The sequence below is a fragment of the Strongylocentrotus purpuratus genome, unplaced genomic scaffold (genome assembly GCF_000002235.5).
Source record: "Strongylocentrotus purpuratus isolate Spur 01 unplaced genomic scaffold, Spur_5.0 spur5_scaffold_10, whole genome shotgun sequence".
Taxonomy (NCBI): Eukaryota; Metazoa; Echinodermata; class Echinoidea; order Camarodonta; family Strongylocentrotidae; genus Strongylocentrotus; species Strongylocentrotus purpuratus.
The window spans coordinates 25,591,070-25,616,545 of NW_022145595.1; the positions used below are offsets into that span (position 1 = coordinate 25,591,070).

Genomic DNA, 25,476 nt, shown 5'->3' on the forward strand with positions numbered 1-25,476 from the left:
TACATGGTAAAGATAATTTCATTTATTTTTCTATTTCAAATATGAAATAAAACAATAAAACATTTTAACATAAACAGGGCATGGCTGATAATCAGTTGAAACAAACGTATAACAAAGAAATGAACAACATGACTTGGATCATAAAATGATAATAACTTTGAAATATAACGAAATACTCACAACAAAAACAAATATGTGACTTAAATTACAGAGCGAAATGACAAAATTGTTTCTTTCTTTTGTCTGTCTCCCTTTCTCTGTACCTATTATACATTTCCTTGCTATAACCAAAGAGATAATACAACTCTGTGCTATAACCTGTAAACACGCCCTACCGAGGAGGTAATTACCAGTTACTGTAACAACTAGCTGAAAATATGTTAGGCTCTACAGTTGTGAAAAGGCTAAATGATAACGATTTCCTCGGATAGGACGTTTTGACATGGAGGCCATGCACTATTCGTTTAAAATTAGGGGAAACCCCGGTGAAGTGGTCCACCAGCAAACCCCAGTATATCAGTATACCCAGATGGACCTTGTGGAAGATTAACCCTGTGCTCCAATAAACTCTACCTAACCATTACTACCAACGATTGCGTCTTTATACGCATTCCTTGGAAATGCACATTCTGAAAGGGACGAAGGACGTTCGATTAAATAGAACGACGTCTATTTATCTCTCCTTTTATTGCACTCACACAGGAATTCTTTTTTACTGAAGTCCCCAAATAATGCTTCAGTGAGTTTTGTATGACGTCCCTCCCATTCAAGTAGAGACCAAAGCCCCACGCTGCGTGCGGGCTGCAAGTTGTACTAATCGGATTCTGTCTGGCTTGGTATAGTTACATGCCAGTATCTGCGGCACACTCAAACAGCGTTCACTACCAATTGAAGATAAATACATTTGTATATCAGTCGGAGAGAGAGAGAGAGGATCGCTGCTTGTATCGTCGTGTTGATCCTGTTCATCTAAACCATTGACACAAAATAGAGCTTGCAAAGAGAGTATTCGTGTTTTCTGGCGTCGTGACAGACACAGTGCCGTGGTAAATTTGAATCCGCAGGAGCTTTTACAGGTTTGGAAACAGTGGTATATTTCAACCATGACTGAACAGATCAACCCAAGTGCACGGAAGATTGTTGATCTTGATCGACAGTCTATCGTGTTGGATGTGAGTATAATTCTGATTTGCTTTTTTTTAATGACAGTGGTGTGAATTTACAGCGTGTAGAATGTAATAATATGGCCTGGTTCACGCAGTTATTCATACTTCGAAAGATGCAAATTTGTTTTGCACGTGAATATAGTGTAAATGGGACACTCGTTAACTTCCCACGCGCTATCATTCATTCACAAGCTCCACATATACGTCCTTGTATACATCTAAATTATAGTATCTACGTTGAGCCTCATCATCATCAAGCTAAGGATATGTATAATTGTCCATATAATGTACTCAAATTTCAATAATACGTCATTGCTTCAGATTTTTAATCGATTGATTTTTTTAATGCATTTTTAAGAACATGTTCATTAAAAATGCATAATTTACCCAAGTGAAATATACCCGTATATTTTTACTCTCATTGCCTTGCTATACTGTTGACTTTTGATGTTCTCGTTCTCAGTGGGCGTATATAAAGAAAAAAAAAAGGGATGGGGTTATAGCACTATTCCCTATATGCCAGATTAACTACACCAGCGTCGAATATTGTTGAATATGTTGAATATCACATTTCTTAGTGTAGGCCTAATGTTATCAAAACATATCCAGTGTTTGATGTTATTAGAACTGATATGAGAACTTGGTGTAACAGTTTCGGGTGTGGACTGTGGACCATATTTTAAGAGATCATTGTGAAACAGTGTAAAATTTCAAAGATAATGGTTTGTGACGAGGATTTATCTATTGTGTTTATCAAATAGGATATTTTGTCTAGTCATCAATACATATCCTTGACCGCTGATTAGTAACCCGCAAACGGCTGTTAGATTGGGTCAAAGATTCACCCTCCCCATCCCACCCCATCTCTCTCTCTCTCTCTCTCTCTCTCTCTCTCTCTCTCTCTCTCTCTCTCTCTCTCTCTCTCTCTCTCTCTCTCTCTCTCTCTCTCTCTTCTCTCTCTCTCTCTCTCTCTCTCTCTCTCTCTCTCTCTCTCTCTCTCTCTCAGTTGACTCTCTTTTTATCTCTACACATTTATATCTATGTATTCGTATGTCAATCTATATACATATATATATATATATATATATATATCTCACTCTCTCTCTCTCTCTACCCCTCTCCCTTTCTCCCTATATCTCTATACATGTATATCTATATATTTGTCAGAGTGTCTATATCTATCTCTTTATATCTTTCTTTATATTTCTTTCTCTTCCCCCTCTCACTCTTTCCCCTCTCTTTCTGTCTGTCTGTATTATATCTCTCACACTCTCACTGTTTGTCTGTTTCTCTCCCTAGCCCCCCCCCCCATGCTCTCTCTCTCTCTCTCTCTCTCTCTCTCTCTCTCCCCTCCCCTCCCTCCCTCCCTCTCTCCTTCTCTCTCTCTCTATCTCTCTTTCTTGTTGCCCCTCTCTATCTCTATCTCTCCGTTTCTATCTCTATCTGTTCATTGTTCATGATGGGTCTATTTTACACCATAAGGATGTATTTCGTTTTCTCTAGGTGCGTCTGTCTCTTTACAGTTTTAAAATCTACTAGTAGGTTTATTTTTATTTATTTATTTTACATATTTAAAAAAGGGTAGCCCAATCAGCATATATACCGGTTTTTGTTTGGGCCCTTTAACATACGAACAAACTACGTGTATATATACATTCCAAAAAACTTGTGAACAATACTTGTGAACATTTCATTACACGTAATATCTCTGCCTTTCTCCCGTTCAATTTATCAATTAACCGAAACTGCCTTAAATAGGACTTGAAAATCTATGATTTTGATTGCAGTGCCTATCTCCTAGAGGGAAATCGATTGTTAAAAGACTCCTTTGTATTCATAATCGCATCTATATTGTGTTAAACTGGAAGTCTGTATGATAGCGTGATAACACCCGTGATTTTACCATGATCATATCTCACTTGGTTAGGTAATAGTACTTGGTTAGGTAATAGCACAGGTGTATAATATTCATTTGCCTATTTGGCTGTTCCTGGAGTACTTAAAGGGATTGGATCGCCAGTTTCCATGTGCAGAAGGCCATAATTCGCTGACACCAGACTTGGTGGAAATACCATTAATGGGGTACAAATTTGCACACAGCAAACCCATAGTCCAGTCAAGAATTACCCCCTAATCTCTCGGAGAGCTCGAGAGTCTTCGGGCAAATCAAAGCATTACATAAGGTCCAATGGTCATAAAACTCAAGGCTAACCCTGGTGATTGACAACACCTGTTATTGGGTAAACACCCGAACGGTGTCGAATTCCCCATGAGAGCCGACTACTCAGTGACTTTAAAACACGAAACGATCTCGCCCATCCGGCCTACGATAACGGTACCTGTATTATTTATAATTATAAACGCCCAGTATTGTGTGGTGTTTAAATCAGATCGCCAATTATTAAAGGGGTGGTACGAAGTTGCTCTGATGAATTAGACGCTATTAATAATAAGCTTATTGATTAATCATTTTCTCTGTTATCATCATAATCAGTAGTAGAAGTAGAAATAGTAGTAGTAGTATAGTAGTAGTAGTATAGAAGTAGTAGTAGTAGTATCATTATTTTGCTTGCTTGCTTGTTGAATTTTTCTCTAGACCTACAGGGGCCATGTGCCCCTCCCCTATAACATAAATGACCCTTTTCTCCTTAATGCCATATATTTTAGACCCGGGTCCCGTCTTACAAAGAGTTGCAATTGATCCAAATCAATCGCAAGTCCTCCCATCAATCGCAAGTTTGCAGTTTCCTATCTCTTAATTATGTATATACATAGTTGCGATTGATATCAACTATTTGTAAGACGGGGCCCAAGTTGTTCAGTCGTTAACTAGGTGAGAGAGTTTGTAAGTTTAACATCAAAAGCAGGTCGAGTTGAATGCCATTCACAACATCAGCAAACATACGAAGTATCTATCTCCCCTGCCAGGTTTCTGTATCAAGAGAACAAGTATTAATCAAAAGTGACCATTGGTAATTAGGAATAAATTATCTATCTTATCCAACGGAAGCATTCCGAGACAGCAATCCCTTAGAGCAGTCACTAGCGTAATAAATACTACTACTCCTGTCCAGGATCCACAGACCAAATTAATGGTGTGGTTTTTGACCTATATCATCGATCGATCATCGATGGCGTCCCAGACTTCACAGGCATATTTGGAAGGAATGGGGATACAGCTTCTACGACATGTTCTCCTGTGACAAAATGTTCCGCGATTTAATTTATTTTCTACATTAACCGAACGTATAACCTCAACCATGGACCTAATACTATACAACTCAACCCTAAAACATAAACCTAACCTAAAACCTAATCGAACTCTTATGGCCCGAATTCACAAAGGTGGTTTGTCGACAAAGTACAAACCTAGGTTTATGTGCGTCATATGATGCGTTTCGATGTGTTTCAGACCAAGGTTCAGACAAACCTTGGTCTGAAACGCGTCAAAACGCGTCATATGACGCACATAAACCTAGGTTTGTCTACAAACCTCGTTTGTGAATTCGGGCCTATGTCTGTATAGAAATAAAACCCGGATGAAATTTTGGATCACTGGTTCATACAAACCTTGGTCTGAAACGCGTCAAAACGCGTCATATGACGCACATAAACCTAGGTTTGTCTACAAAATTCGGGCCTATGTCTGTATAGAAATAAAACCCGGATGAAATTTTGGATCACTGCCGTACCGCTTTTTTCTTTTAAAAAAAGTTGACCGACAAATTTCCCAGTATTCTAAACGTTTTGTTGCATCACAAACTTAAGTCATTGTGTACGAGGAATGCCATTTCTTTGCGAACACCAGTTTATTTCCGCCAACAAAAACAGATCTGCCGTTGGATATTTTAAATGGGGCTGTCACTCTCCTCTGTATTAGTGCCTCAACGACGGACTGTAGTTTATTTTCAGGGGGAATTTGACACCATTCTGGTGATTACCCAATAACAGAGGTTGTTAGTCACCAAGAGTGGACTTCACTTTTACGACAGACAGCCCTTGTGTAATGTACTGTGCCCTAGCCTACCACCGTATGGAATTTAATTCTACATCAAATTTCCCTCACCCTCGAGATAAAAGCAATTTGGAGTATTTCTCTGGTGGGACCATGGGTTCGCTGCTTCCGAGACCTTTACACACACACACAGACACATTGTATTGACTGGTCATTTGGTGTCAAATTTGGTGTCAGCGAATTATGATGCAATACGCATGGCCACTGACTCCTGAGTGGTTTCAATGTCCTCGCATTGACTCGCGTTCAAGCTTACAGATCTTAGCAACCGAATTATATCTGTCCCATTGTCGGTCTTGTTTCACTTCATTGACATTGTACTGTTTGTTGAGCAGATCGTTACAGTAATGAAACAAATCTTTGATAGTTTAGTTGAACTTATAGGCCATTAAGAAACTGATGGATTACTTATCATCTGACTTCGCAAGTTTCTTTCGATGTCTGGGCTTCGGTTCATGAAACTGTCTTAAGTACAAGTTCACCGACATCCCTTCGAAACGCGTGTTAAATTTAATACACCAGTTTCCATAGGTTATTGGCGAACTTGTACTTATGACGTTTTCCTAAAACGCTGCTCAGGTTACTTTTTAACATTTTATCGATTATGTTTTGACATTGAAAATGTTCTCTAGATCCATCCTTATCGATATGTAGGTTGTTCGAAACAAGCGAACATCCATCATACCTGGTCTTACAGGACTAATTCTAACCCGTCTCACAGGACCCCTGTCCATCCATACGAGAAAGTGGGCCATTGGCGGCTCCAGGGTTCTGTAGCTGGGAGGGGGGGGGGGGGGGGGGAGGGGGACGGGGGGGGGGGCACAAGTCCAAATCTTCTGCGACGAGCAAAATGGGGGGAAAAACTTAGGTGTGCACTTTGGGCTAACACTTTCTCTGACAAGAAAAACTGGAAAACGGAAACAAATTATGTTCGGAATAGCAATTGATATCTAACTCGGATTGATTCGGTATCCATTTGCATCAACAACCGGCCAAAGGGACGATGTTCCCTCTCTCTCTGATCTCAAGTGTTTAATTTTTAATATTCGTAATGATTATCAGTGTACAGTGCAAGGACTTACATTCTTTGTTTACTTACAAAGTCACATGCACAGGAACAATGAGATTCTTCCTTTGAAAATCGAGATTAACGTGTTGCCAAAGGGGTTGCCAAAGAACATTAATAGTGCTGCGATAGGGATAAGACTTAAGAAATGTTATTAGGATGACTCGACGATCGCTCTACGCTCTTCCTCCAGCCTTTTTTTTCTGTCAAAGGTACTACTGAGCTAGGGATGTTAGGTTAGGTTTTAGGGTTAGGGTCATGTTGAGGTATGATGGGTAATAATTGTTTACCCAATAAAGCCTCATCAGCATCACTTGCGTTCTTCATGAGGCCCTTGAAATTATTAGTCCCCCAGAAATTGTCAGGTGCCTATTTACACCTGGGTGGAGAATGGCAAATGTTGATTAATACCTTGCCAAAAGACGTTAGTTTCGGGCTCGGATTCGAACCCTCAACCCCTGGATTCAGAGTCAAATAAATAAACCACTATTCCCCGAAATTAAGAATGTGGTTCATGAAGGAGATTTACCGCAGAGCCCTCGTCCTCGGGTCATGTATCGTATATTTTTTATAAAGGAGATATCCAGATGAATTTAAAAGTCACTGTATAAAATAAATGTTTTGTAGTCCAGTTTACTCTTTTTCTTTTTAAGCTCATAAATTAATAATACCTTTCAAGTTTCAAATAGTTTTAGCAAGTTAAAAGAAAAAAAAGAGAGAGAAAACTGGTATCTAATATCTTGTAATCCATGTATAATGGAGGTCATGCAGTTAACGGTTGATAACAGGAATGATAACAGGTTGAGTACAGTGCAGTAATTGATTACGTAACACACTTGTTAGAGTGATATGATTATCCTCCTATCATATTCTAAGAAGGATTAAGATAACTGTGACATTGATAATTGTGACCTTGATTGGGTTGTCGGTCAACGTTTATAGAGTTATATCCTTCGGTAAAAAAGGGTGTGCGTTTGGGATGAGTATAGCTGAGTGGATATATTCGTCGTTATATCTTGATTGTTAATGATAATGAATCTTTTCTTCACTACACCCCGATTGTTTCACCCCCGTTGCTATTGTTGTTATTGTTGAGTTAGCTTTCACAGCGCTTACCATTCAGTAGCCTACCTATTCCGTCGATACTGATATTCGATCACCTTGCAAACTGGGCTGCGCTATTTAGTCTAACTTCGAAATTTCGACGTAGAATGTGACGAACTGTATAATAATATATTTTTACTTTCTTGTAGTATTACCTAAAATCATGCTCTTTACTCCACATAATAGTCAAAACTCAAACAATTTCCTATGACCTTACAAAGGCTATTTTAGCCCTAAAAATGCTAGAACAGGAAAAAATCTCTCTTGTTTTGTTATTTCGTTGTTTTTTGGACTATGGAAAAAATGGAAATGAGTGGTGAGGCAGGAATGAGGGAATAATTGGCATTATTTCATCCAAGTTCATGGTCGTAACAATGCTATATTTTCTTCCTGTCCGGTTCTCACGTGGCATTATTTTGTTCCCGCCTCGTGTTAATGCATGACCTTTATTGTCCCGCCCTGAACAACAACTTGCAATGTAATTTACAACATTGCTCAGGTATGAAATCACTCCAAAAAATATGACAGAGCCCTAACAATTTCCATACTGCCGGGAAATACACAATGAAGCTAGCTACCCAACTGTAATCTTTCGATTATGTCCATAATGGGCGAACAGGCCGTCTGGGAGTCATTTGTTAAGAGCAACATTTTTTGCAAGTATTTATTTGTATTGTCTAGAGTCCCATTCAGAGTGGAGTTGAAATTACCACATCGATCAGAAACGGGGGCGGATCCATAATTTTGGTAAAAATGGGGGTAGTACAACGGTCCGAACTTTTATCTCAGAGAAGAATGAAAGAGGGTGTCACATTTTTTTCAGCGCTAATTTACTATTAAGCAAAGAAATAAGTTATCCGTTAATTATTGTTAATGCTTTTTGGTTAGAAGTTGGTAAAAGATCGGGGGGATTTAGGGATTGAATACTTAAGGTATGCAACTTGGAGATAAAAACGGGATACGGGCTGACCAGTGCCGCCACCCTTAATCCGCCAATGATGCAATAGTTTTGTCACAACTTTCTTTTTTTTGGGAGGGGGGGGGGGGCAGAAGCTTTATCACTGCGATTTGGCCCTCTTTGTTGCGAAAATAGTTTCCGATAGAATCTTTTGTAGTTCTTTTCTCGTTATATGCTTTAATGTTCTTGCGTATAATGCGCAGAGAGCACAATGCATGCACGTCTCCAAATCTAGACAAATACCATTTTGGTGTAATTTTGGCTCCAGAAGAAACATCTAGAGAAGGGGATGAAAAGGCGTGTGTGGATTCCCTTACATAATCGACGCAGCCATGACGTATAGGGCGCGACTGAGCCATACGGCAAAACAGTATATATTAGATATAAACGCTAGTAACCACAACTATTCACATGGATGAATTAAAAGCATCTGGAAACATTGACATATTCTCGCTGTGGGACACGGTGAAAAAGGTTCATTCGCGCGAGGGTTTTTTTTCGTTCAGAAATATTTCTTTTTTCTTTTCAATCCATCGACAAAAAGGTATATATGATAATAATACGGTCGTATCACATTCACCCAGGGTAGCCTCTTAAGTATAAACATTGATCATCCTGAGGGCCCTGCAAAGTTTAAGGTGAATCCAACATTCAGCCCCGTCTATTTTCATTTCAGTACTAGCTTGGTATACCGTATAATCAAAGAGATACTTTGGTATAATGGTCTATACCACGATAAATCACTGTTTCATTCATTCCTTTGTTAATCTCTGGATATTTCCGGGTTATTCTCAAGCACCTATATGGACACTAAATTTTATGACCAATAGCCTAAATGGAAGTCAATGAACTGTGTTTCATTTGATACCATACCATGTTGCGGATATGCAGCATTTGGTTTCAGTATATAGGCCTGTTTTCATCAGCTCGAGATTGCCAAATAACCAGCTATTTTAACTATCCCAATCGCAAATAAACCAGCTTATTTGTGCGTCTTCATCAGCCCGCAGTTGCAATTATCTTGGTCGAGATAATCATCCTAAGATATCTTAAGCTGGTTTGCAAAATATCCCGCTATATTTTGTCAGGTGCGTCCTCACCAGCCCGAAGACTCGCACTATGCGCGAACGCTGATCTGAGCCAAATATCTCGAGCTAATTTCTAGAGCTCGAGTTTCGAGGTGAATCTCGAGCTGATGAAAACGCGATTTGTAACTTCTGGTTTATTTCCCAAATAAGAAATAGCGGGCTATCAGGCAATCTCGAGCTGATGAAGGCAAACCTAGTAAGAAGAATGTAGAATTTAGATCTATGCTCCTTTTTTTTTCCTCACTGTAGGGAGAAGAACGTATCCACGTCTCAACCCTCTGTGACTATGGCAACAAAGAATATACCATCAGCAAACTCTATGATGACGTCTCCACACTTTATGAAGGATTCCTAAGAGGAGAAAGGGTATCAAGTAAGAGATTTCTTGAATGACTTTTATTTTTTTAAATAAAACGAAGTATTGTATGAAAATGACTAAACAAACATAAAATCATAGCTAGTTTCAAGTATGATTTGCACTTTCGTCGTAAAGGCTCGTTTAGATATGACGCGAAAAACCACGGCGGTTTTTTAAAATGATAACGTTAAAGTTAAAGAGCTCGTGATATTCGCGCTTTGTTCCTTTTAGTTTCGTTTATATTGTTCTATAAGGGCTTTCTGTTTCATTCTTGTGTTTTACTCAGATGAGTGCAAAGCTTTAGTATGGCTCTTTTCAACTCGATTCTCCGATAACGTAAAATGTAATACGCGTCATATTTCTTTATCTTTTAACACAGAGCTCAGTGAATATTTGTTGTGCGCAGTTGGCATTCATTTTTAACATTAAAAAAAATGAAAAAATTGCGACTTACTTAGCTATATCTGAACAAGACTCTTAGAATATAAATATACAGAAAAGGAAAGAGAGAGAGAGAGAGAGAGAGAGGGGGGGGGGGGAGGGGAAAGAGATTTGAGATGCTTCAAATCACCAAGATATTAATTTTTTCTGATAGTAGCTTGCTATGAGTGAAAAGTTAGTGGTTTTTGATATACATTTTATCAAATTCTTTCGGGCTTAGTGCTGTTTCTTCAATCAAAATTTGTTTATATTCACAACTTTTTTAATATTTCTGTAATATATCATTTCTGACTACGTTTATTTGTTACCTGTTTCTTAGATGATGGGTCGTGCCTGGGATGGAGACCAGATGGTAATTCACCATACCAATGGATGTCATACAGTCAGGTAAGTCTCTTGACTTCATCTTTGAAGACCAGTGCAGGTCGTAGATACAGGGGGGGGGGGGGGATGGGGTTAGTCCAGATTATCTGGATGTTTTAGATATTTTACCTGTGAGTGTGTGTGTGCGTGCGTGCGTGCGCTCACACATGAATGCACCATTCCCCAAGAATTCACCTAACCGAAGAAAAAAGGGGGTCTGTATAAAAAAAACTTGAATTCGAAGCCGACCGTAAATTTTAATGGCAATACAACAACTTTTTTTTGTTGTTTAAGCCTTACAACTATTAAGTGTGTGAGCGGGTGGTACGGATGGAAAATTGTTCGGGACTTCGGGTACATATCCTTCCCCCAATTAAATGGCATAAACGAAATAAACACACAAAAAAGGAAACTGGTGCGACGCAAACAGAAGATTTTTGTCCCCTTCCACAGTATCCCCTTACTCTGTTAACTTGTTCATTCGCATTTATATCATGCAAGTAATATTTCATGTCATAATATTGCATAATTAATAATATATCGCTAGTATTATCTAAATCCTCATCATTGCAATGTTCATTTTTTATTCCTGTCTTTCTATCTTGCTCAGCAATATATTTCAAAGGCTTTAACCATTATTTAAAGCAAAACATCAAATATCAAATACATAAGAGTTTATTCCTGCGACTGAGCCGTGTCATTGTAGTGAAAACGTTATTATCTGTTTATCAGTTAATTTGTCGGCAATGCCGGCAGCAACAAAAACATTCTTTGAGACTGCTGCGTTATTTTATTTCTCATTTCATAGCATGATATTACACCCAGATATGTGAAGGAGTATATTCGTCAACCAGGATAGCATTCTTATCATCTTTCTTCTCATCTTTCCTATCCTATAGGTCCGAACGAAGGCCCATTTCTTCGGTTCCGCTTTAGTTCAAAAGGGGTTTGCGCCTTCCAATGATACAACGATTGGAATATTCAGTCAGAATCGACCAGAGGTTTGTTTTCAATTCCGTTTTCTGATTCCAATATTTTGATTTGTTTAGAATTTGATTTGACTTGAATCAATTTTTTTAAAATGCAAATTCATTGATTGATTTCATTTTTGCAGGGAAGCTATACAAACTCAGCGTTCCCCCATTGTTTCAGAGACTCATTTATTGTGAAATGACTATGCTCACTCATGTGTATTGTATGATTCCTATTGTAAAAGGATTAACTTACGTTTATTTTTATATATGATATAAATGAGCTTATACTAAATATTTATATGTAAATCCTAACTATGAATAGTGTACACTTTCTTTTTGTCGTAAAGTGTAAATGGAACGATTTTTATAGCGAAGCATTTTAACCATGGCAAGGAATTGCGTTGCATGAACCATCTTTCGGATTGGGCTTGGAATGGGACGGATAGCTTTTACATGACAATGTAATATGATATTTTTGGTTTCGTTTTTGTATTTTATCTCTATGTGTGGATATCAGTGGGTTATATCTGACCTCGGATGTATGACCTTCTCTATGGTAACAGCGCCTCTGTACAGCACACTAGGACCCAAAGGCTACGAGTACATCATCAACCTCAGTAAGTTAGGTCATCTTATACATCTTAAAGGCACACTGCCATACTTGTAGCTACTTGCTCCCTCTATATAGAAAACTTCCCTAATCGGTGCCTGTTGGTCCCCCATGATCCTCTTTTTCTTATGTTAAATGAGAGCTGAGTTAATGAGATAGCCACCTGTCACAGTGACCTCGATGGCTCTCTATGTGGTCTAATCCCTTCTGGCCCAGTAGTGGTGACGATCTTTAAAGGGAAAGGTCGTCCTCTTTTCAAATTACTTTGATTGAGTTGAGTTTGAATTTGAGTTTGAGTTTGAGTTTGAGTTTGAAGTTTATTATCCAAAACAAAAAGTACATCAATATAACAATCAAATGTGAATGTTTAACATTGAAAGGATAAATGGGACCAGAAAATACTCAACTCGAACTCAACTCGAACTCAAACTCATTTACACGTTAAAATGCAGCAGCAGCGTTGAAAGTATAAGAAGAATTGAACACATTATTCAAAGTTTTACCCTTAAAAGCTCCCGGTAAAAAACGTTTTATATTTCACTCTTTTTGCAGGGAAGATATTTACCACATTTGCCCCTGTATTTAAAAACCATAACTCTCTTTATCCATCATCGCATTTTCTTTTACTTATAAACTTATTGAACATCCCCAAACTTTCCTCAAATACATTTCAATCTCGCATTTTCCTATACTTTCGTGGCCCTCTAGTAATTGGTAAGGGTGGACTGCTCCTTTAAACGTGGCTTTCACATCGTCTATCTGTGTTCACCATTTGAACAAGGATACAATTTGTGTATGCTTTTGATTCACTTCCATTTCATTGAGAAAACGTAATGACCACCCTGCGATTTTTACCTTGGTTTCAATTTACAGAGGAAGTTTTTGGAAACTATTACCAACATCCTCTATTCCTGCTGTGGTGAATTTTACACAATGATATCGTATTCGTAATACTAGTCTGCTTCAGACTGAAATACTACACGTCAACGAACTATTGAAATGCACTACATGACTTCCGTGTGTTGCTGTTATAGTTTTGGTTTATTTTTATCTCACATTTTGCATTCACATTCATCACATAAATCAATTGGAATAAACAATAAGAACGAAAATAATTGTTCCCTCAATAGGTGATTAAAAAAATACTTACAATAATATCAGGTAATGAAATTTTAAAATACAGTTGAATTAACATATGGAGATATAAATATATACAATTGCATGGTATTTTAACTAAAATTAGACAAATATAATTTGTTGTGAAATATGAGGAAATCTAGTCCAAAGCTAAGCTTTTCCATTGTAGATTCCTTTTCATGAATAACAGCAGTCTATTGAGCATGAAATTATGTTCAAAATAATACAATAAAGGGGGGTAGGAGAAAAAAACCACAAGAGAGCCGAAAATAATTCGAAGATTAATGCCACGGGTAGATTTACTGGTACTGAAAATGATAAATCTGAATGAAAAACATCAATAAAAAATAAGGAGTGGCATAGTTGGTCCAGCCATTAAGGTGGGGGGGGGGGGGGACTGACTTCATGGGGTGGGGGCATGGGTCTTAATTATAATGCGAACTAACAAGGCCATTGAATTAAGGGAAGGGTGTAGAAAAGGGTATTTCCATATTTGTTTCTGTCATCTCTCTCTCTCTCTCTTTCTCTCTCCCCTCTCTCTCTCTCTCTCTTTCCCCTTTTCGTCACCTTTTCATTGTGAAATACGAGGGGGGGGGGAGAGCTTCACTTTACTGAAAATGATTAATCTACGTCTAGCCATTAACACTCCGGTTTTCTGTTCTGGGCTGATGGTTATTAAATTTATTCTTTTTCTTTCTTTCTTATTATTTAATTTATTATCATTATCAATCATCACCACCATTATCATCATCATCATCATCATACTTCTTCTTATGCTTATTATCAATAGTATTTTTATTATTATTGTTATTATTACTACTATTATTATTATTGCTGTTAATGTTGTTATTTTCATCATCATTATTATTATTATTGTTACTATTATTATTATTATCATTACTATCAGTATCATCATCATCATCATTATCATTATTATCATTATTATCATTATTATTCTATTATTCCTTCAGCAAGCATGAAACTGATTGTGGTGGATGATTTAGAGAAAGCTTCTAATTTGCTTAGTCAAATCGACAAAATGCCTACACTGACTCACATCGTCATCATGGATTCACCAATCAGCGATCAGGTCAAAGGTCAGGCGAAGGAAGCAAACATTGAAGTGATTTCTTTTGAGGAGATGCTAACCCTGGGTGAAAGCAATCTTCAAGATCCCAAGGTATTTGACTTTTCTCCGAAATATTTCGATGGCAGTAATAGCAGCAGGAAAAGGAAGAAGAAGGAGAAAAAAAAACAAAAGAAGAAGAATGATCTATGTGATATACTTCCTGTACTGTAAATTTTTGTCCTCTTTTAATATATTTGTATTTGTAAGCGCTATGGTACTTATTTTTTTTAGCGCTCCTAAATATTCAATATTATTATTAAACAGAAGAAAAGAAGAAGAAGAAGATGATGATTACGATGATGATGATGATGATGATGACGATGATGATGATGATGATGATGATGACGACGATGATGATGATGATGGTGATGATGATGATGACGACGACGACGACGACGACGATAATGATGATGATGATGATAACAAAGAAGAAGAAGAAGGAAAAGAAGAAGAACAATTACAGTGGCAGTGGGAGTAGTAGCAGTAGTTGTTGTAGTATTAGTAGTAGTAGTAGTAGTAGTAGTAGTAGTAGTAGTACATGTATATAGCAGCAGTTGTAGAAGTAGCATTGGTTGATGGTGTAATGATATAATGTAAATCTAGAGAATGATACCACCATTATGCTAGCGGCTTGGAGGGTGTTTTGCAGATGTAATAACAATAATATTTATTTTCTATTTTGTCTAATGCTGTAACAACAAAAATTATCTCCCTTTTTATTTTATTTGTTTCTAGCCGTGTAAACCTGAAGACATGGCCGTCATTCGCTTCACGAGCGGTACCACAGGTAACTTAATAATCTTTGAAACAGGAAGACTGTTGTGCCCAGATAATTCAAGCTCATCAACAGAAATCCCATTTGTTTTAAGTTATTACAGTCTAGACACAACAACAATTTATTATGCTAATACAAATATTTGGAGGGGCAAAGGCCTTGGCAAAGGCCACTACACTGTTCGTAGCAGCTCCCTGTATGCTATAATAATGAGGTTTTTTATGCCGTAAGTGTAGTTTTTTGGAGAGGGAGTGGAAGGTCTTACCTTGGTAGTAATGTGATATTATTTGATATAGTAAATGCAATTTATTAAACTTTTCCCTCAGACGTGCAAGGTATTTGAAGGTCTTTCAGGGTCCACAATAAAAAGGAAGTGATAACCCATCCTGATATTACGAGCAACGTTTTTCTTTATGAAAAGTCATTTATTTCGTCACATATAATACTTTTATTGATTTTTCTTTCTTTAATTCCTTAGGGGTTCCAAAGGGTGCCATGACAACGCACAGGAATTTGGTTGCTAATGTCGCTGCTATTTACTCCTTGATTAATGTAAGTATTTCTGAGTAGCTGTATTGCATTGAATAATTATTTGTATTGTAGAGGCCAGTACACCCGATGTTGCACGTTTTTGTGTTACCTAAAGCAGACCATATTGGGTCTTGATTCCAGCCCTTATCATATTCTCATATCCGCTATGATGATTATGTTTGAAACACAATATGATTTCGATTTAGCGTTTGGAAACTTAGATATTATGGACACGAGTACTTGCGCAAGCATGGTATGTTTCTTGTGTGATTTTCCCGTACTTCGTACAAACTTGAAAAAGTTGATTATCATTACTCAGCATTTTTGTTGAGATTGAGTAAAAGTTGAAAGTAAAATGAAGAAATCAAATGTATAATGAGCGTTACACGAAAATCAAAAAGAAAGCCTAATTACTAAAGTAATATTAGTTTTACGATCAAGGTTTAGCATAACGATGCAATCTACATCATTATTAAATATTGCCTCGTTGATGTCTGACTTTGAATGGTTTGGCAGTCTGGCACAATCAGCATTTGTAATGATAATTCAATTCAGCTTACATGTTTTGGGGATCCATGTAAGTCGTTATTTTGTATATACATGTATTTATCTTTATTTTACTGCCTTATTTTTCTACAGCGTGTCCACGCGTGTGAACCTGGATCCGTATCGATATCATACCTTCCCCTAGCTCACACATATGAACATACGCTCGAGGTCAGTATAACTCATATCTCTGTTTTTATAAAATCATTGTGGAAACATCAGCATATGTGGAAGCCACGTTGATAACTCTATATCAGTTAACAAAGAGTTCACAACCAAGCTCTTACAGACGTTTTTGTGTCTATTCTAGACGATGTTCTTCATGTTTTTCAGTCGTCTTCTTTCATAACCCCCTCCTTTCTTTGAAATTGTACACACGGTGAGGTTATTTCACTTTGAAGCACATTAACCTTGTACTTCACAGTATATTACCTTATACCACTTAGAATTAGGCAGTTTCTATCATTTATTATCTTCAGAAATGCCTCAAAAACAAATCTTTTTTGCAGTTTGTAGTAGTTTTTCTTATAACATGTATATTTATGACATTTTAATTTTCATTTACTGTAAGCGCTTTGGGCCTTATGGGAAAAGCGCGGTATAAGTAATAATACAAATACAAATAATAATAATAATATTTATCTTGATTTTGTTGTTGGTAATTATTTTACATTATATTTCTTTTATATTTGTCTTTGATGTAGGCTATGTTGTTTCTTCGCGGTTGTTCAGTCGGGTTCTTTCGTGGTGATGTGAAAACCCTGGTCAATGATATGCAAGTCTTGAAGCCAGATGTCTTCCCTAGTGTTCCTCGTCTGGCAAACAGGTTGTATGATAAGGTAGGTTGAATCACTAGCCGATTTCTGGTGGGTCTTTCACAAAGATCCTAAGTCGAACTTAACTTTAAGTTGGACTTAAACATTATAAAGAGCCATTAGTAGCCTTAATATAAAATATGTTCAAAAGCGAAAATTCAAGTATTTTAGATTCCACATCAAGAACATGAAATCTCCTTGAAAATAGAAAAAGGAATGAGTTGAATCAACATGTTATGCCTTTTAAAATAGTTTATACAAAATACTTTCAAAGATGCTAACGGCTTTCCATAATAAGTCCAACTTAGAGATAAGTTCAACTTAGGATCTTTGTGAAACACCCCCAGGGAGGACACAACCAGCCCGTGCTCCTCCACCCCACCCTGCTTCTAAAGTCCAATGTCGCATACGTACATCGAATATGCCCCCTCTAAAAAATTGTATTGTGGAACTCCTTTTCAATAAATCTGCACCTGAAAATGAGATAGACTTTTTTTCTCACTATGTTAAAAGAGCTTTAAAAAATGGTCTTCATTTTATTTTTATTTTTTAATTTAAATTTCATTGATGTGTCTCGTCCTCACAGTTCGGGGAAACGAAAAAATTACTCCCAAAATACCATTCTTTTGTGAGAAATGCGTCATCATATATTTTTCATTTACTAAACAATTTGGATGGATACTTCTTCAAAGCCAAAACGCATGTTTAAAATACAGTGGTATGCACGTAATCGGCGTACGGGCACATTTCTGCCAAGGGGGCTTAATTCTGTTGCTCAAATATCTAATTTACAGTTTTAAGTTGATTGGACTAATAGAATATCATTTTATTTACTTTTTGTTTTAGATCATGGGAGGAGTGAATTCAGCGTCTTTCATCAAACGAAATCTTTTCAACTTGGCTTACTGGCTCAAGAGTGGAGATTCTCAGAAGTAAGTATGACATCATAATGGACGACTAACTCCTACTTTACACAAATGTTCTTAATCACAAGTGACAGATAATACTCACTTTTGATAAGATAGCAATTTTCGTCATGTTTTGTTGTTGCAACTTCGGTATGGCTTGCAGTGACACTATATACGAACATTGAAATTAATCACGTAATGGTCATTCTGAAATCTAATTTTCACTGGTATAAATTTACAAATCAATTCATTTTTAAAAGGAAGAAAACATAAATATATGTGATATTGATATGCGTGTCACTTGTTGATATAATTTTGATTCATTGTACATAGATCATGACTAGTTACGATTTACCCAATTACCAAGGAGTCAAGAAATGAGAAGACATAAATGAGTGCACACACTGCAAGCAAACGTTTTGATTCTGTGACTGCATGTGGTCATATCGCTAAAGACTGATTAAATTCACATTATCATATTTAAGTTCATTTAAATATTGCAAGATACTGATGTTTCTCAAACCATAAGTGAGACATTTTCGTTGTTGTTGTTTTTGTTTTGATTTTTTGTTTGTTTTACACGAGGAGTTAATTGACTTTCCTGTTAATTAAGTGCATTATATCTTGCGTTCAAGTTAAATGAGTATTTTTTTCAGATACTAACCACAGAGAATCTGTTAAGTGCTTTCAATGACATAATATATTTTCTCTTTCTCTCTCTCTCTCTCTCTCTCTCTCTCTCTCTTTCACTCTCTTTTACTCTCTTTTCACTCTCCTTCCCTCCCACCCTCTCTCTCTCTCTCTCTCTCTCTCTCTTTCTTGTCTCTACCCAGAGGTATCTTGAGGACAGATACATGGAGTGACTATCTTGTCTTCAATAAGGTTCAGGTAATTATCGCTTTTTAAGGATTTTACAGACTAAATCAAAAATAATGTTTGCAAAACCGGGAATTGAAACGCTAAGAGTCACTGTGTTCTTACAGAGATTAATTGAATTGGTTCACTCTGTTTCAGAATATATAACTCGTGTCCGAGAGATATGAAAATATCTGTCCCTTGTGTTTCTTCAAAAGGTCAAAGTTTAAAATCATGATCATTTCCCAACTGGTGCCGAGCACCTGGAGGGGGAAGGGCATAAGCTACTTATTTAGCGATTTTTTTATAATCATCAGTTACTAGCTCGATTGAATAAATTATAATGGATAAATTCATTCAACTTTGACCTGTGTTTGGGGTTCTTTCAGGCATTGCTAGGAGGCAAAGTCAAATGGATGATCACCGGAAGTGCACCCATTGCACCGGAAGTGCTAGAGTTCTTCCGGATTGTGTTAGGTGTTCAGGTAAGCAGACAATCGATCACTCCATTAGCCTTCATCACTTTTAATTTTAATGATGTAGAATACATTGCATTCATATTATCTACAGCTTTTCTTTTTTTTTTCTTGTTCGAAAATGCGGGACTAATTTGCAAACTTGCAAATTTGCCCCCTCCCCCATCTGCATTCACATGAAATATATCATCTTATGCGATTGTCTGATCTTTATTCTAAATCTAAAATGACAAAGTTATTGGTTGAACTTTACGATTATTATCAAGTGCACTCGTTCAGAATTTTTCCAATGATTTAAACGACAATAAAGCCCACCGCACTCTAAACGATCCAACTGCAACCCGATTTTCGAAGGAATTTCAATTTTATTAGATAGTGCATTTAAGCTCTCTAGTCAGTATAAAAGCCGCAAATCGGCTTCAAATCGTAGACAATTAGCACTACTGGTACATAACTGGGTTTGACGTCACTCACCTTTTTAGCCGAATTGGCTAATCCTCCCCATGGAAACTTAACATTCATTGAAATTCCATTAATTCTTTGACTAATCAGATCATTCATCATAAATCTTGTACAAATTTTGTTGTTCACATCAAATGCTATAGCACATTATTTCCATATCGGATCATTGTCATATCGTATACGGTGCGGTGGGCTTAGGGCGTCTGGATTGATCAGTTCGTCCGCAGTTTCAATCACTAACTAATCGATTTTGATCACTTTTATGCAAGTTAGCACATTTTTTTCAAGAGTCCAGATTTGAATTATAAAAATTCCACAGATAAGTGAGGCGTACGGACAGACGGAAACTGCCGCAGCGACTACATGTACCGTCCCTGGCGAGACGCAGGCTGGTCACGTAGGTCCTCCTCTCCCGTGTAACATGATGAAGGTGGTGGACATTCCTGAGATGGGCTACTTTGCCGCTGAAGGCAAGGGAGAGGTAAGTAAAAAGATTGAGAAGAAAGCTTTTAAAGCCCCACTGTACTACTTATAGCTACTTGCGCCCTCTATATAGCAAACAATGCCTAATCGGTGCCTGTTGGTCCCCCATGGCCACGATACCATTTTTCTTATGTTAATTGAGAGCTGATTTGATGAGATAATCACCTCTTAGTAACCTTGCAGGGAGGTCTAATCCTCTCTGGCCAAACTTGTGCAGACGGGCTTTAATAGATAGACATAATTACCCCACTCTTTGTTTCCTTTGATACCTGATATACTTGGGACTGATTTTGCCTCATTTCAGTTCAAGTTGTGCCTGTCAGGGTATACTAGGTGAAATTACTAACATTGTGTTCATTTTGTCTATTATTTTCTCAATCATCGAGCGTAGGTTTGCAGCAAAGGAGAAAACATCTTCAAAGGGTACTACAAGAACCAGGAGAAAACAGATGAGACTATCGATGCTGATGGCTGGCTCCATTCTGGGGATGTTGGACAGTGGTTACCAGTAAGTTTGTAAACTTAAAGGCCCGAATTCACAAAGGAGGTTTGTGATAAACCTAGGTTTGTCGACAAACCTCCTCTGTGAATTCGGGCCATAATGACTACAGTAATAGCAACTAAGGAGGGATTTGAAGACAGGAAAAAGTCTTTGTTTCGAACGGGTGTTGATCTTTATTAATGCATTCTTTGAGTATTTGGATTTAAGCCGGGCGTATGGTTCGAGTTATAAGCAATAGATACGTTTGAACAAGATTCAATAATAAAAAGAGAATGGTTTATGTACTATTTTCATTGCAGAACGGAACGCTGAAGATTATTGACCGAATGAAGCACATCTACAAGCTTGCGCAGGGAGAATATGTGGCCCCAGAGAAGATCGAGACTGTCCTTAGTCGAAGCAACCTTATTGCTCAGGCATTCGTCTATGGAGAAAGTCTAAAGGTAAAAGATATTAGAACTACCCTGTCCAAAAGGAAGGAGATACATTTATAATGTCTTTCAAACTTTTCAAAATTCACCTCAACCATATACTGCAAAACTAGAATTTCTCGAGTGATGAAACTGTCATGAAATGTAATCAACAGCGATTTGGGGGCATGAAATGGTCTTGCATTGCAAAATTCCTTGTTGTAATAACAACAATTAAGGTACCATTGGCGAAATTCGCGAAGGTTTCTTGTGCTTTTGTGGTACAGTTTGTGTGATCAGTCATGATGATTTATTTACAAGTTGAATAGAATTTAAATGTAACTCTGTTGGAAGATAATTAACTTTGTGATTCTCTTTTACGACCCCCCCCCCCCCCAATTTACTTCTTGAGAAAGAATCTATTTGATTCGGGCGATCGTGTCATGTCAGCGTTGGGATAATGGATAGTGAGATAATGAGAAGAAAATTGAACGGTTTTGACAGAGTTTTGACAGTTATAATGCTTATCATAAGTTGTAACCTTTTTCTTTTTTACAGGCTTCCAACGTGGCTATCATCGTCCCAGATGAGGAGGAATTACAGAGGATTGCCAAAGGCAAGAATATCAATGAATCGATGCAAGATCTATGCAAGAACGAGGTAATGTTTTGACTTCATGGTGATGTAATACTAGAAACAGTTTGACTGAACGATTAATTACATTCAAACATAGTACATACATACTGAAGAGTCATCTTTAAAACAACAATTACTTTAACCCTGTTACGCATAGAGGTTTTCTCTCATCTTAGTTAATATGCTCTTCTTTTCTCTTCTTGTCTCTTCTTTTCTTTCTTTCCTTTTTCTTTCTTTCCTTTTCTTTTCATCTTTTCTCTTCTTTTCTTTCTTGATCCTATCTTGCTTTCTCAAACATTTTCCTCTTTGTCCACACTTTTGTTCATCAATATATTATATTTATCTTGGTTATATTTACTCTGTTCACTATTTTGTAATGATGTACAAAATATGAATATAACATGATTGCTGCCAACGAATAACATATTTATGTAGATACATTTAGAGATAACTGCAGCTCTCTAAAAGATTTTCTTTTTATGCCCGTCCTTAAATACAGGCGATACGAGAAGCGATCAAAACCGAACTCGCCAATGTCCACAAAGCAGGAAACCTCTGTGGATTTGAGAAGGTAAGACTTGTGGATAAGGTCCAGATGACAGTCTACTTATGATTCTTTATTTATTTATCTATTTATTTTTTTATTTATTTATACATTTATTAATTTATTATTATTCATCTATATATTTTGTTAATGAAGACATTTCTAGACTTTTCAGCAAAAAGAATGATTTTGTAATACTTCTTGAATTATGCAAATTGAGAACTTGAGACTATACGATGTAACTTGCAAAGTTCAATTCAAATTATTCCAGTTGTTTAATTGGTTCAAGCACTATTTCGGTAATACATGCTTTCCTTTAAATTAGACTTTAACATCTAAGTATATCTTTGATTTCAGCGTAACGTTTGGAAATGAGTCTGATTTGTGAAATGTCTTTATCTCGATTTTGTTTCAGGTATGGGATTTTTCCCTGCAGCCAGAACAGTTCAGTATTGAAAACGGCCTCCTGACACCCACCATGAAAAACAAACGGGTCACCATCAAAGAAAGATTCCAGCCCGAAATCGACGACATGTATTCCAGATTACAGTAAACTGCCTCACCGATTATGACGTCATAATGACGTCACAGGGTGCTAACATGGTGTAATTTAACACAACTTAATAGCGGTGTATTCTAAACGATTTATGATGTATATGTTTTCACACCTTGACTGTAAAAAGAAGGGAAAGGTGCTAGGAACTACCTGTCCTAATGACGCAGTCTGTCAGAGAAGCTCATAGCTGTTTGCTATTCTTAAGTGGTTTCTTGAATATGAAATGTTATTGTTAACATTTGGCGTGGCAGGGTATTTTTCTACTTGTTGACTATCAGTGTGCTTGTAGTTGATAAGAGAGAGAGACCTTAGATGTGCTGTCATTGTACATTCCCCTTTAATACTAATCTATATATTAATCTTAAATGCATTATATTCTTTTACTATGGCGGTAGGGATGGAAAATTAATACCTTTTTACGAGACTTCAATAAAGAACTATTGTGATAGTACATTGTATGATCTTGACAGGTAGAAATCGGTCATCGTATATTGGGCTTTAAGCATTTGTCATCATCATCATCATCACCATCATTATTACCGATTAACGTCCCTTTTCCACGCTGTAGGGTCGGACGTTTCCTTTCCTTAATGGCACTTCTCTAAGCCTTAAGGTCTTCAGCATCAATCTAGACGAGGCCAGATACTATAAACTCATCCTCTATAATGTCGTCCTTCAAGTTTTGAGGGGACTACTACGGGGTTTTGAACCAGCAAACTGTTAATTCATTGCCTTCTGTAGTAAATGGTTTCCTCTCTCCCAACCTCATGTCCATACCATCTTAACCTCCTCATCTCCTATGACATTTCTGTCAGCCCTACGAATTGGAGGAGATCTTCATTCGTCTTTATATCTTGTAAAGAGATCGTTTACATTAGTTTTGTCATCCTCTATATGATATTAGTTCATTTACTTGGAATTCTACACTGCCTGTGATACCTTTCTTGCGACTGTTACTTCATTACCTGCGATATTTTACCAAAATCTCGGAAGTTTTCATCTTTTAGATGTCTTGTGTGATGGCATTTAGGTGTACTTAAAGTACCAGAAATCACTAGACATAGTAACAAAAGGTATTCACAAGCAGCTCAATTTATTGCGTAATCCCACCCATTTCTTGTTCTCGGTTTTGTGAGTATCATGACAGTATTTTATCTTTATAGCATTCTGGTGCGGGGTAATGTTACATTACTTTATTTTTGGTTTGCATTATCTATTGAGTTTCCAAAAAAATGTCTTGTTCTGCTGTACTTTCGTACAAGATTTTGATGGATGTTGCATCGAACGTAACAGTACTCAAGAGCATCATATCGGTGCTTTATGAACCTTCCAACGAACGTGTGATATTGATATGTGTGATATGTATAGCACTTTCGCATTATAAACTGTGTTTAATTTACATATTCTTTATTCATTTATGCACTGGATTAAAGCAATAATTCTTGAAATGAACTTTATGATGCCTATGTCTTCCAAGCTATTCCAATGTAATAATTTTATTCATGATTTAGTTTCTGATGTTTCTTCTATAACGAGTTGCATACAGAGGAGGTGATATCTTTTTTTCTTTCTTCGAATAGTGATTAAATGTTGAGTAACGTATTTGTATTTACTTGGAAACCTCGTTCACAGGGTACATGAATACTTTGTTTTTTTCAAAACACAAGTTTAAAGAATGTTCTTTTCTTCCAATTATATCATTTTGATCGAATTAAACAAGTATAAAGAATGTTCTTTTCTTCCAATTATATCATTTTGATCGAATTAAACAAGTATAAAGAATGTTCTTTTCTTCCAATTATATCATTTTGATCGAATTAAATATATCTGATTATTTCAATGTTTCAATGTTTTATGACCACATTGGCAATAAGATAAGGAGCAATGATAAACTAGCCTGTCAAATTAAATATTTTCGTCGCTAACACTTTAATTTTAATCGACGAGTTATGAATATAATCCAGACAAATTAAAATGTACCATCTATTTTCATTAAAGATACACATGCAACAGTGCGATAATCGAGCTGTAGATAATTGTGTATTGCCTTCATAAACGTATGAAATGATATACTAATATTACATTTTCAAAGCCTACTCTTGGGCAGCTGACGAAAAGAATCATAGATTCTATTTTCAAAATTTCCATTTTAACTATCGATCAATAAAATTGAACTTCTCAGTTGAAGCATTTATTTACTTTTGTTTTATATTCAGAGAATAACATTTGTATGTCGTTTACATTTTGTTATTCTAGATGTATTTCATTCTTTGTGTTACATCTAAAGTTCAGAGCTCTCTTGTAGAGCGAATGTCAAATTAGTGTAGTTAGTTGGTATGAATATGTTGATTATGTGGTAAATATGAATAAATTGGTACAACAAAAATTTATATATTGAATAACTTTTTGTAAAAAAGAGAATCATGTTTGAATATATATTTTTGCAGTCATGATTATAACTATTAGGTATCTTTATAACAAAAATGGGTATTGTTGAAGAAACAAATGGATTTCTAATAAAATCTTGCTCTGGTCAAGAAAAGAAAAAAGATAGACGTCTATTTGGTG

General features: G+C 36.6%; 1 protein-coding gene across 1 annotated transcript; it reads left to right on the top strand.

Annotated features, from left to right (window-relative positions):
* Positions 1-791: 791 nt before the first annotated feature.
* LOC581020 (long-chain-fatty-acid--CoA ligase 1) lies at positions 792-25,459 on the top strand. The gene is made up of 19 exons (XM_030979893.1): positions 792-1,172; positions 9,647-9,770; positions 10,516-10,583; positions 11,459-11,560; positions 12,051-12,150; positions 14,252-14,460; positions 15,145-15,196; positions 15,663-15,736; positions 16,355-16,432; positions 16,966-17,100; positions 17,923-18,008; positions 18,818-18,872; positions 19,229-19,324; positions 20,097-20,258; positions 20,652-20,768; positions 21,062-21,205; positions 21,731-21,832; positions 22,308-22,379; positions 22,768-25,459. The coding sequence occupies exons 1-19, from the start codon at positions 1,104-1,106 to the stop codon at positions 22,903-22,905; spliced, it is 1,983 nt and encodes a 660-aa protein (XP_030835753.1). The 5' UTR covers positions 792-1,103; the 3' UTR covers positions 22,906-25,459.
* Positions 25,460-25,476: the final 17 nt, after the last annotated feature.